Raw genomic sequence first — 13,333 nt, forward strand, 5'->3', positions numbered from 1 at the left:
GCTTCCCGGTCTCACTGTAGCCTCATGCCCACACCACTGAGCCCTTCCAGTTCTGGACAAGCCCGAGCTGTCATCCTTATTTTAGTGCTGCCTTTCTCACCTAAGCACACAGCCTCGTGCAGGTATAAGGTTTTATCCACAGATTTTTGCTGTATCACCTATGGGGCTATTGTAGAACATAGTAAATTCTTTACTTGGTCATTTTAAGAAGTTGGACTGATGCATTTAAATATCTCCTGTGATAACTGGTTGCTTTTCTTTTTTCCCTAGTGGTGCTGTGGGTAAGCCATGGGTTCCATAACAAGCTTTTGTGCCTTACACAGATCATCTTTGAGTACCTGTGTGCCTTATAATTACCTGCACAAAGCCACTTTTCTTGTCAGCCAGATGAATTTAAAGACACGCTTCTTAGAATAACTAATGTGGCCGTGGACAGTTGAGCACCGTGATTGATCCACGGCCTGGCACAGCTTGACCAGGACCCAGAATGAAATAAAAACACTTAATGTGCTTCTGTGGGAGATGGATGGATGTGAGGAGGAGTTGTCCCATTGCTTTGTGCTCAGGGAAAGGTTTTTTCAATCCGTGGGCAGGGACAGAAGGACATTTCCACTCAGATTAAAAACACACAGATTAAAAAATGGCCCTGGTTAGAGCACTGCAGTGGCTGCTTTACACACTGATGGGAGGAAGCACAAGAGGAGGATGCTGGCAGTGTGTGGTGTATCCCAAGCCTCACGTGCAGCAAAAAACATCTCCCTCGGGTCATGTGAGGATAAACCAGGACCTGTGGATTTATTTACATCAGGCACACGGGAGGATCCTTGCACAGACCAGTGCACCTGTGTGGGAGAGTTCCCCAAATGAATATGGGAATGGAGAAAAGGAAGGAGGAAGGGAATATGAGTTGGGTATGAGAAGCTGCTGAATGGATCTGCAGATGAGGAGATGGGGGAGGAGACCCAGAAAATCTTAATTATGATGCTCTAGAGAGAGCAAAGGTGGCCTTGGAGCAGCTTTATCCTCCTTTCTTTCCTGGGGAGACAGGTTGTTCAGCCTGGAGAAGAGAAGGCTCCAGGGAGACCTGAGAGCCCCTTCCAGTGCCTAAAGGGGCTCCAGGAGAACTGGAGAGGGACCTGGGACAAGGGATGGAGGGACAGGACAAGGGGGAATGGCTTCCCACTGCCAGAGGGCAGGGATAGATGGGATATTGGGAAGAAATATGAGGGTGGGGAGGCCCTGGTACAGGTTGCCCAGAGAAGCTGTGGCTGCCCCATCCCTGGAAGTGTCCAAGGCCAGGTTGAATGTGGCTTGGAGCAACCTGGGCTAGTGGAAGGTGTCCCTGCCCATGGCAGGGTGTGGAATGAGATGGTCTTTAAGGTCCTTTCCATCCTAAACCATTCCATGATTCTTTATGGATCCTGGACTTACAGACTCATGAACTTGCTTGCCATGTTCAGCAGCAGTGCCCAAAGGTGTTTAAAGATATGTCTGAGGGTAAGGGCCATTCTGGGATTACTAAAGTTAGGGTAGGTATTTTTATCTGTCTCTAAAAGCTTTTTCATCTGGAATTTAAAACCAGGTTTAGGTTGCTACTTGAAATAGTAAAGTTTGGGTATTTTTATATATTTCCTTTTAGAAGTGGGTGGCAGCACCAAGTTTGCATCACAGTTCTATCCAGGTTTTAATCTGTGGTAGAGATGCTGTAGACAATTCCAGCTTTTCCAGCTTGTGCACTTAAAGCCTCATGAGCCTGTGCAGAGGGAGGTTTGTGTAGTGGACATTAACTCCCACTGCAGAGCCACCCGTGAAAATCAGAGTGCAGGAGCACTGGAGGTGTGCTCAGCCCCCCTGTGCTGGCACAAAGCTCCTCATCAGAGCTCTTTGTCAGCCCATGACCATGAGAGGGGACGTGTCAGCCTTTGCCTGAGCATCTGGCACAGCAGAAACCTGCCTGGAATGTGCCTGACATTCCCTGATGGGCTGCTGTACTCCTGGGTGCTGCCCTTCTGTGCAGGGCACCTCTGCATCTGGCATCTCCCCTGCGTTTTATAAACATGGTAAAAAAGACTAGAAAGCTCCTTACAATTACAGACAACATACCAATGTGCCCTGGACAGCTTGTGATGTTCCAAAATAGCTCCAGGGCAAAATGCAAATGAGGGATGAGACGCAGTCACTTGGAAGTGTGTCCAATCTGAGTGCACATTTCTCCACATTTGATAGAAATGTTCCTAACTGGAGAAATTAGCTGTCATCTGCTGTAAATCATCAGTCACTAATTACCCCCGTCGTTCTCTCATACCTCAGTTTTCTGTGTCACAGAAAGTGTGTGGGGCTGTAAGAGAGGTGGCAGGGGGTGAAAAACCCTCACTTGCCCGAGTGTGATATTAGAGAACATTGAGCCTCCACAACCCCGAAATCTGTGAGCAAATCCCTAAACAGTTTCTTCAGTTTAACATTTTGAATTGAATTTTAGTCTCGTGACGTAATATTGAGAGCCCCAGTGACACAGCTGCTGGAGCAGGAAATGCACCTGAAAGCCCAGGGTTTTTTTTGGTGGGATTTCTGTTCCCAACCTGCTTGAAAATCCCGAGGTAAGGTGGTCTCAAGCATTCAGTAGAGTTTGGGGTTAGTTCTTCAAATGTATTTGGTTAAAACATACCAAGAAGTTGTAAAAGTAAAGGCCTCACACTGAATCTGAGAACAAGAGCCCAATCATTATGTATTGTCTCTAGAACTCATAAATGGCTCTTTTCCTTTGTTGATCTTGTCTGGCCAGAAAACCATGAGATTAGAGCTGTGAAGCCCATAACCACATCCTTACCAAGCCAGCAAAAATCTCCAGAATCTCTCCAGAAAGAGATTTTGTAGATACTTATTTTAATTTCCTTGCAATTTGTGGCTCATGCCAGTTCCCTGACTCATCATCACCCCGGTGTGGTGATACGCCAAGTTTTCCAATAAGGAAAACAAGGGAGCAGTGAGTCACTGCCTGGATTCATATGCACTTGATTCTCTCTATCATTACCCAGGCTGGTTTTATTTATTTTAATTAGTTCATATACAAAGTCTCTGAGATATGTTCCACTGTGTGAATTAGCTCGACTTGTTAGTCTTGTGTAAAGATTAGAAAGGCAGAAGATGAGGAGAGCTTTTGATGGCAGGCCCAATTTTTCCTGCCGTGGCATCCACGAGGAGGCTGTGAATGGGGGGAGTCTCTGAATTTCTGGAGATTTGAATAATTGAAATAATAACGTTATTTTTCGAGGCTCTCCTCTTTGATCTGAAAATCTGGTGAGGCTGCTGCTTAGATCTAAAATGTCCCAAGAGCAGCCTTTTCCCTCGGTGAAGATGGTGTTTAATTCTGTGTTCGAGCAGAAGTGTTTGCATGAGATAAAAAACTAGAAATTGGGTCTGAAGCGAGTCCTGAGCCGGAGGTGCTGAGTGTGGAGAAGGGTCTGGCCAGCATTGTCTGAAAGCTGTTCATGATTCCAGTCCTTTCACATGACTAATAGAAACCTCAGCTACTACTTCTGGTTGTTTGTTGTTCAGAGTTATAACAAGTTCTGATTCTTCCCATTCCACACAAAGGAACCGTTCCAAGTCTCAGTGAATAAGTCTGGGTTTAAGTTCAGGTCTAGGTGCCAATTCATTTGAGCCTGTCCTTTGAGCCAAATCCCCTCACTTATCTCTAATTGAAGTCTTCCCTTGGGTTGTAGGAATTGCCAGGCTGATTAGATTGGCTGAGCAGGAGTGAGATGAGGCAGGGGGGAAATTAGGGATCTCCTTGGAGGGAGCTGCCAGGGTGGAGAGGAGAGGGAAGGGACACTGAGCTTCTCTTTGGATTTGGCCCATGTCATTTTGCAGTCTTACTGCTGAGAGCTGTTGTTGAAATGGATAATCTTACATGTTTTGGAATTTATTTAAACTGTTGGGCCCACGTTGCCCGTGCTCCCCCTTCAACAAGGACATCCATCCCAGCCTTGGTCCTGGGAACAGACCTGCACTGTAATTAGGGAGATGGAGGATTTGATTAGGGTGTGGGTTTACCATGAAGCACCCAGCATCTGGCAGCCGTGGTTGCATTCAAACTCCTATTTGTTTTGGTTTGATTTTTATTTTTTTAATCCCAGCAGGCCCAGGTGTCCTGTGCTGCCTTCCCCAGACACCCTGACCCTGTGCTAATGATGCCTTGTGCTAATCGAGCCCACACCTGATGAACATTTTTATCTCCTCCCAGTCTTGCAGGCAATTCTGTGCTCAGACTTTACATACCACATTACAGTGGAGTTTGAGCTGTGTTAGAGAAACCATCATTTATTGCTGCCAGAGAGAGTGAGAAGTTGTTTTTTTTTAATATACATCTTCTCCAAGCCTTTGCTTTATTGCATTCCCTATTTTTTTTTCCTGATGCTTAATTACTTGTTATGTGCCGAGCAGGTAAGCCAGTAGCCTTTGGGAATGAATGAATAGCTCAGATACTTCCCCACTGACATTAAAATAATGCCAAAAACATTGAATGGAAAAACTGGGTGTGACAGGTGGTGTGAGTCTCCAAGGATAACATTGGTTGTGATTTGGAATAGGAATGTCACCTCAAAGCAGAGAGGCATTTTGATTTCATTTTCTGAGCAGGAGTGTGCTTGGCAGAGCTCACAGCACCTCTCCTTCCAAAAACCCTCTGCAAAGGCTGCTCAGAGTGAACAGCAAGTCCCGTGGTGTGTCAGAGCTCCAGGAGTGTGTCCCACAGTCCAGCAGATCCGTCTGACAGGAGCCTCCATCCCCTCACCTTCGGCATGTGCAGGGAATGGGAGGCTCCCAGTGTCTGTGAAGGCTTTGAACTCTCACACTGACCTGCTCTGGGGTTTGTTAGGGAACAACTGGAGCTGTGCCAGGGCAGGGTTAGGTTGGATCTCAGGAAAAGGTTCTTCCCCCAGAGGGTGGTTGGGCACTGAGTGGGCACAGCCCCAAGGCTGCCAGAGCTCCAGGAGCGTTTGGACAACGCTCTGAGGGACAGGGTGGGATTGTTGGGGTGTCTGTGCAGGGACAGGGGTTGGACTGGATGATCCTTGGGTGTCATTCCCAACTCAGGATATTCTGTGATTCTGTTCTATGATTTTTAAGCAGCTGTTTCATTCTGGGAGTGACACCACGCCCCTGCTCACTCGGACCTTCCCCCTGAGCTGCTGGGACTGCTCTTCCCTCTGAGCAGTCTGCTTTATTACCCTCTGCTTTATTACCCAGGGAAACCCCTTCCTAAAGCCTCTGCTGTGGGTGTTGGCCGTTGCTTTTCAGTGCTTTCTAGGTCACAAGTTTGGTCCGTGCCAGCATGAGCAGGTCTTGGGAAACCCTTGTTTTGATTTCTCTAATTGCTGGGTCTGTTTTGTTTGTTTCTTTTTAATCCTGCAGCGCTATTTCAAAACCAAAGGCTGTTTCCCCAGTGCCTGTTGTCGTGTCAGGCAGCAGTGGGAACGAGTTTTGCAGAGGGAAACTCGGTGTTTGTGTCCCAAGGAAGCTCCTGGCAGTGTTTGCGAGCCAGACGTCACCACACATTTATCAATACTCCACCAGCAGGCAGGGAAGGCTTTCATGGCAATCCAGAGAAGGTGGTGCTTCGTTTGTATTCTTCTAGACTTGCTAGTTCTGGCAGCAGTGGGAATTTATCTCGAGCTACAAACAATCAGCAGGGCCACCACGGTGGAATATTGAAACGGGGCCCGAGTGGTGACGCTGGTGTTGAATAGTAGTGGGTGGCTGAGCTGAAGGCAGCTCGTTTGAAGCTCTGGGCTCGGGGTGTGAAGTGCTGTCACACCTTGGGGTTGCAGGGAAGATGTAATCACAGAGACCTCAGAATAAACTTCTCTCCACCTAATCTTTTCTCATGTCTCTGAACAGACAGGTGTGTGCACCACTCCTCTGCCTCCCTAATGCTTTTTTTGAAGGAGGTCGGATATGGCTGCAGGCATGAGGAAGAGCCTGGTGCTAGGATGCCTTTAATGGTTAGAAGGCCAGGGCTTGGCTATCCCTGCTTAGTTACCTCCTCCTGAGAGAGCTGGTCCTGGAAGCACCAGGGGAACACAGTCTGGGAAGGAAAATGCCTTCCTGAGGAGGAGGGGAAGGTGGCAAGAGGTAGGGGAAGAAACAGAGCTGTCAGTCCAGAGTCTGCTTGGGTTATCAGAGGGCTGAGTGAATCTGGGTTCTCCAGCACCTCTTGGAGGCTTCCCCAAGGAGAGGTCCAGGCCTGCAGTGGGGCAGGAGGGAGGGTGCTGGGGGCACACAATTGCTGTCAGTGCCCGGCCTGCATCCTGTGGAAAACTCTGTGCTGGTTCCCTTCAAGCCACCATCATTTTTCCCCATTAAAAAATACCTTTAAAAATGCACATGCTTTTCAAGTAAGTGGTTAGGTTGGCCAGAGGTATTGCAGCACACACACACTCAGTGCTTAAAGAATGTGCACTGGCTTTACTGAGGCAAGACTGGGTGAGCTGAGAACCTGTGGCTTTGCTTCTGTAGCTCTTCACTCTGTGCTCAGGCCAACTCTACATTTTACACCTGCTTTGAAACCAAATCATGATGTTTTGTTTTGGTGACTGGAAAATGGGTCTCTCCCAGGGAAGCTCTAAAGTCCTTTTGCTTTGAAAATGTGATTTCATTGTGGTTTAGCTTATGAACACTGCTTCTTACTCTGTATTCATATGTTCAGGCAGCAGTAAATGGGTGAAGAACCCCTGTTGAATCCTGCAGCTTTTGAGTTGTAGCTCTGGTCAGGAAGATAGAACCTATCTGGTCATGCCTTATCTGTACCACCTGCCCCCCTGTTCTAAGTGTGAACCACACACTTCCAGGAAAATTTGCCTTTCCCAAAGTATTTCCCTTAAATCAGAGATAACTTGGGCCATTAAATGTGGATTTGCATACCAAAAGCCTCCGAATTAGGTCTTTTGTATTCAGTGTTTGTGAAATGGTCATTGCCAATGTCAGCAGTACCCTGGACACCCTCTGACCCTGTGAGGGGATGAGGTCAGCCAGGTTCCTATTCCCATTTACTTGACATGCCCTCCCTATCTCTAACACTCCACACCCCAAGCCCTTTTATCCTCCAAATTGCTCTTAAAAGTCCTCTTCGTGCCCAGTGCCCCCAAAAGTCCCGTAACTGCCGTGGTGTCTTTGCCAGGTCCTTGGACAGCAGGCCTAGAAAGGGCTGTAGGAACCTGTCCCTGCTCACTCTGGGTGTCCCAGGGAGCCCTGTCTCTGTGCCCATCTTGATCAGCACTCCTGGCTGGTGCTGCCCGGGTTTCATCTCGAGTTCCAAGCTCTATGTCAGCATTAACAGAGCCTGGCTCAGCTGGTGAGGTACTTTGGGAGAAAATACAGACTGTGCTTAAGAAATAATAGGTGCTATCACACCCTGTGCCGTGTAATCACACAGACATCCCCAATGGCCAGCAGCCCTCTGGAGAGGTTGTCTGGGGGAAGGCTGTTGCCTGCTGGCTGCTCTGGGCTGTTCTGAGATCCTTCTGGGACACAGGGATGAGCTTTGATCCAAGCAAGGCCTTGCCAGCCACATGTGGAGGCTTGGCTTCCTTGGGTTGCATCAGGTGCTGGGAGACACCTGGAGCACATCTCTGCAGGCAAAACATTGTCTGGGGCCTGGCTCCAGCCCTCTGCCTTCCCATCACAGACGAGCAGAAGGGAAAGTCAAAAGCTCTATCATTTTCCTGTATTCTCCCCTGGTCTATCATTGCTTAATTGCATCCCTAAATCTTATTAAAGTCTGGGCTGAGTCACTGCCACGGTGAGGTGGAAACAGAGCTGAGTAAATTTGAGGAAGGAGGAGGAGTGTCTTCCCACATGAGTGTGCTGAGCAGGAAAACTCCCACAGCAGAGGAATTACTATCACTTCATGGATGTGTTGCATCATCTGCCTGCTGCTGCCTCTAATTGAATGCTCTAAACCCAAATCAAAACACCTGTAGTCCAAAGAGAATATGAAGTAGCCTTGGAGGAGGAAGTCCATGCCAATTAGACGTGCAGATCTCTCTTCATCTTCTGAGACCTTCTTCCAAGCTCACACAGGACGTATAATAGTGGTTCTTCGTTGCCCTGTTGCTCTGACTCTCCTCAGAACCCACTTTCCACCACCAGAATGAGGTTGTAGGATTAACCCAAGGTGGCTGCTTGTCAGGGTCCTAAATGTGTTTTATTTGTGGTTCCAGGGGTTGAAGCTTGTAAGACACACTGTGGTCTGTTGTGTGAAGAATCACTGTAGGACTGTGAAGCTGTTGTCACTGGACAGATAATTTGTCACAAACTGGAAACCCTCCTCTGCTTTGCTGTGTAGGCATCATTATATTCTCCTGTACTTTCTGTTCTGGTTTATGATGCAAGTCCATAAAAATCTTCCTTCTGAGTCGATGTTTTCCATCACATCCCAGGCTCCTGTTCCTCACAGTTTTCGTGGTTTAATGTGCCTCCTTGGCATTGTGGCATGGCTGGGAATATGTGCTGTAGGCAGGGTGGGCACCTTTCAGGGTGGTGGAGGGAGCTTTTGGCCTTGTGTGTGTGTGTGTGTGTGTTCCACCATGGAATGTATTCCATCTAGTCCAACCCCCTTGCTTAGCTGCAGGGAGTGAAAAGGGTGTTTAGTTTCTCTGCACAACTGAGTGATGATAGGAGAGCATCAGAAAACACAGTATTCAGTGTTTCCTCCTCCTTCCATGTTGTCCTTGATGGGTTTATTGTCCATAAAATTGGGATTATGGTGCCCACAAGTCGTTTTGACTTGCTGAGCTCCACCTGACGTGGGCAGTCTGGGACCCAGCAGGAAAGGAGCACAAAGTGCAGGTGTTCAGAGCTGGTTAAGTCAAGTGAGGTTTGCAGGTTGGGTTGCAAAAGAAACATTTTTTTATTATTATTTTTGTTTTGTGGAAGAGTGGGACACCAAGGGGAGGAGGTAAGTCAGCTAAGCCATGGAGGGGTTTGCTAGGCAAATGCAAATTCATTTTTGTTCATCAGATATAACCTGGATAATGATATCCCAGTTATTAATGGAGCAAATGAGGGAAGCACAGCAAAGAAATGCCAGGGCACTTTGTAAATGGAGTTAAATCTGCCATGTGAGAGAAAGCAAAGAAATTCCTGTTGGAATTACAGTAGACAGCAATGCTCCAAAAAAGAAAAGAAGGGCCAGGGGGACACTGTGTCAGGCTGGAGGCAATCAGGCACTTAATGCTTCAGGCAATTACAGAATCACAGAGTAATTTAAGTGGGGAGTGACCTCTGGAGCTCATCTAGACCAAGGCCCCTCCTCAAAGCAGGGCCAACTAGAACAGGTTGCTCAGGACTGTGTCCTGTTGGGTTTTGAATATCTCCAGGGCTGGGAACCCACAGCCTCTCTGGACATCAGTGTTTGACCTCCCTCACAGTAAAAAGGTTTCTTTCTTATGTTTGAATGGAATGTCCTGGATTTCAGTTGGTGCCCTTGGCCTCCCTCACTGGGCAGCAGTGTGAGGAGCCGGGCCCTGCCCCTCTGCTATCAGCACTGTTGTACATTGATAAGATTCACACCCTTCCCCACCCTCAGCTGTGTCTGCTCTGGGCTAAACAGTCTGATGAGAGAGCAGGGAAGTGGGGAATCTTGCAGGAGGTTGCACTGATGTTTCTGGGCAGATCCTGATGGTCTAAAGCCCACCTGAGTGCTGCCCTGAGTAAATGGTGAGGTACAAGTAGTACAAGAATAGCTCAAATGAGCTTTCTTATTTTTTCCTTCTCTTCATTTTTTTTTTCCCTTTAGTGCCTTTAATTTATGACTGTTTTCTTGGCATTGTCCCACATGTCTTCTGGGAATAGTTATCTCTGGGTGTTTTATCTCTGGGTGTTTGTCATTAAGTGTGATCCTGGCAGTCCCAAAGGACAAGATATTTGTGGTGAGTGAGTTCAGGTTGATGCTCAATTGATTCCTGTGACCTGCAGTGATGAGCAGAAGCACTTTGGATAAAGCCTTGGATCAGAATTTGAGCTGGAGGTGAAGTTAGAGTGTCGTTAGAGAATGGTGTTTCTTGGCCTGTTTTTATTTGCGTATCCTCAGGTTTGGGGAAGAACAGGAGCCTAAATAAGGAAGTCCCAGATATTCAGAGAGCAACAGTGCCTGTTCCAGACCCAGGGAGTCAGATGCAGGTTATTTAGACCACAAACAGACATCCAGGCCTGTGGATCTGCATCTGAGACAAGTGGGCCATGAACAGCTTGGCAAATGTGGCCCCCAAGATGAGCTACCAAAGCTCTCCTGTGGGTTTTCCTTTAGTAATTGGCTACAAAAGCAGGGCTCTTCCTATATACCTGATGTTACATGTGTTAATATGTTTGAAACAAAACCATCACATCTCACTGAACGTGTGAATACTGCAAAACCTGTTGATTTTGCTTGTGCCAGTTAATATATTGGGGATTCAGGGAAGAGAGGACCCTGGTACTGGTTCTCTGTGTAGCTGCTTTAAAATTAAACATTTGGTCACTTTTACTAAGCTCTTTTAAATTTATTTGCTGCATTTGTTTTGAAAGTAAGAACTCCCCAGAACTAGTTAAATATGAAAACTTCCATCATTGCTCCTATCAATGTGTCATATCTCCTTCCAACAGAGATGTGTTAAAACTTGTCTTGGATTCAATCTGTCTTGTCAAACCATTTCAAGGTGTAGAATCAGTTTCTCTGGATTTCTGTCAAATAACAGAAGCAATGGGTCTGGATTCTGCAGAAAACACACGAAAAGAAAACCCTGCTCTTATTTAAGTAGAAAGACCAGTTTCTCATTCATGAGAATTTAATTCCCCAATTCATTGTATGATCTTATATCTGCCTACCTGGGTTTTTCTTGTAATAGCCCAAAATTACTGAGTGTGCATGTGTAAGAAAGAAGCTAATGTGCAAACTTTAGAAGTTATGTGTCTGAAATCCTGGTATTTAAAGCTCTCTGTTTTCCTTGTAGGTGTGTTATTGGACATCCAGCAGCACTTTGGAGTCAAAGACAGCGGGGCTGGTTTGTTACAGACAGGTAAGAATGAGTGTCCTCTTCTCCAAAGGGTGCTTATGGATTCCTGTTTGTGTCTGTTGGTTGTGGAATTTACTCTTACTAGGAAGGTGAATAAATACACTCTTACTAGGAAGGTGAATGAACATGAGGGGTTTTTTGGGCTTTGATTTGCTGCTGGGCAGGAGGTCGGGGCTCAGGATGACTTGAGTGTAGAATGGGCCAAAAGCAAACAAACCTAATGATATTATTTGACAACTAAATTCAACTAGGAGATGACTACTTCCCCTAGAAATGAGAAACCAACAGCAGGATCCTGTTGTTCTGCCTGCTTTAAGCTGGTAAAAAGTGTGATATATGATGCCCTTCACGTGCTCTGCAGAGAATCTGCTGAATGGACAGTGGCCTGAAAATGCAAAACTCATCAGGTCAAGTACCTGAGGCTGAAAGCTGCAGGCAGGGCTGACAGTCACTGCATCCATGGGAACTCATGGATTAACAACTGCCCTTGGGTGCTGTTGCCTTCAGACATGTCTCTGGTTGTGGTTGAGGAAGGATTATTGCAGTTGTGATGTCCAGGGATTTTGATGTCCCAGAGCCCTGCAGACAGAGCTGCACAACCCCAGGACACACCCAGCTTCTCTGGCCTCTAGTGCTGAGGTGGCTTGGAGGAGTGGCTGTGTCCCTGTGCTGGGTGTGATGACATGATGACACTGAGTGCTGTCTCTTGACAGCACATTTGATCCTTATGGAGAGCTGAAAGGAGCAGCCAGAGAGGAAATGCAGTATTTTAAGGAAATGGTCTGGTTTGGAAACCTCCTGCAGAATTATTAGTTGGAGTCACAGATTTGTGGTGCTGTGGTTGTCTTGTCACTGTTGTCTGTCTGAGGGAACCACTCTGGAACAATTACATCTCTAAAAAAAAAGGAGAATTCAATCAGGTTTTGAACAGTGTGCCAGAAAGACACGTTTTCCCATGCTATCACAGTGGATACCAAATTCCTGTCAGGAGCTTGTCTGTGGCAAACACTGGACTGTATAAAATCCTTCATTCTTTAAGATCACACCGGAGGTGAGAAGGTTCTGGAGCTCCATCAATTGGTCTTTGATTTCAAGCTAAGGGAAGCACTGCAGCATCTCCTCCACGGCACAGCAGGGTCCTCATCTGTGGCTGCAACTTCTTGGTAATGTTGGAACACAAGCAACTAATACCAGTTTGTATTAAACCTGCCCAAGTGCTGCCCCTGTGGGCTGGCAGAGCTCAGCTGAGCTGGTGTGTGCAGCACGTGGCCAGGACGGGCTGAGCTGTACAAGTGTCACTGATTATAAGGAGCATCAATCAGTTCTGCCCAAAGTGGCACTGCTTGTCTGTCAGGCTCCTTTCTGCAGCAATCATTGGTGTTTATTTATTGTGCTCAGAGGGTCCTCAATGTAGCGTTAGACACAAAGTGCCTGCAAGAAAATATTCTGCTGGTAAAAGGACACTTGCCAAAGCTTGTATTTAATCTTCATTCCCTTCAGTGGATGAGATGCTTCTGCAGATGATTTATGGACAGCTAGTAAAAGCTAAGCTTCAACAGGGCATTCATTTGTTAATTGCAAGAAATGTTATTTATTTCTCCAGCAAACACACAGGGAATCTGAAAACAGCATCACTGAGATATTGCAGGATTGCTCTTGAGTGTGTCAAGAGTTTTCTGACTGATAATTGTTGCTTTAAGGAAAGCAGTATTTTCTCTTGATGGGTGTTTTTTTTTTCTGATCTGAAAACTGAGGGCTTGACTTTGCTCCTGCAATATAGATAATAATGCCCTAATCACAGTGCCATCAGAGGAAAAGAGTGCTCACAAAATAAAGCACCATTTCACATAAGAGTAAGGGTAGGGGCACATAGATGAAAATGTATTAAAAGTATTGCTCAGCTTAGCAAATTTCTGTGTTGGCAGCTGGCCCACAGCCCAGGTCCCCTTAACCCTGGAGAAATAAAAGATGCTGCCCTACACCACCACAAACACTGCTCTTAATCTTTGCTCTGTTCTCCAAGTCTGACCTCTCTCAAAGTGCAAATCAGGGAAAATGGGTGCAGAGTGTAAAAGCACTTGCCCAGGGTGGCAGAGGGACCTGGAGCAGTGCTGGGGCCAGGACTGGTGTCTCCCACACCTCTGCCTTAACCTTGAGCAGCTTCTTTGCAAGCAGGGACACAAATACCATTTGCTTCCCCAGAGATGGTCCTGCTGAACTGAGTGATGTGAGACGAAACTCTGCTCATCCTGAGGATGCCCTCTGAATAAAGAGTGGGTGAG

General features: G+C 46.8%; 1 protein-coding gene across 3 annotated transcripts in view; it reads left to right on the forward strand.

The window, feature by feature from the left end:
* Positions 1 to 13,333, forward strand: part of SPNS2 (sphingolipid transporter 2) — a 132,400-nt gene that overhangs the window by 24,977 nt on the left and 94,090 nt on the right. For all 3 annotated transcript variants that reach the window (XM_027664450.1, XM_027664451.1, XM_027664452.1), the window contains exon 2: positions 10,989 to 11,054. In XM_027664450.1, coding sequence (XP_027520251.1) covers positions 10,989 to 11,054 — 66 coding nt within the window. The remainder of the gene's footprint in view (positions 1 to 10,988; positions 11,055 to 13,333) is intronic.

The sequence above is a fragment of the Corapipo altera genome, unplaced genomic scaffold, assembly GCF_003945725.1.
Source record: "Corapipo altera isolate COAL_440 unplaced genomic scaffold, ASM394572v1 181b, whole genome shotgun sequence".
Lineage (NCBI taxonomy): Eukaryota > Metazoa > Chordata > Aves > Passeriformes > Pipridae > Corapipo > Corapipo altera.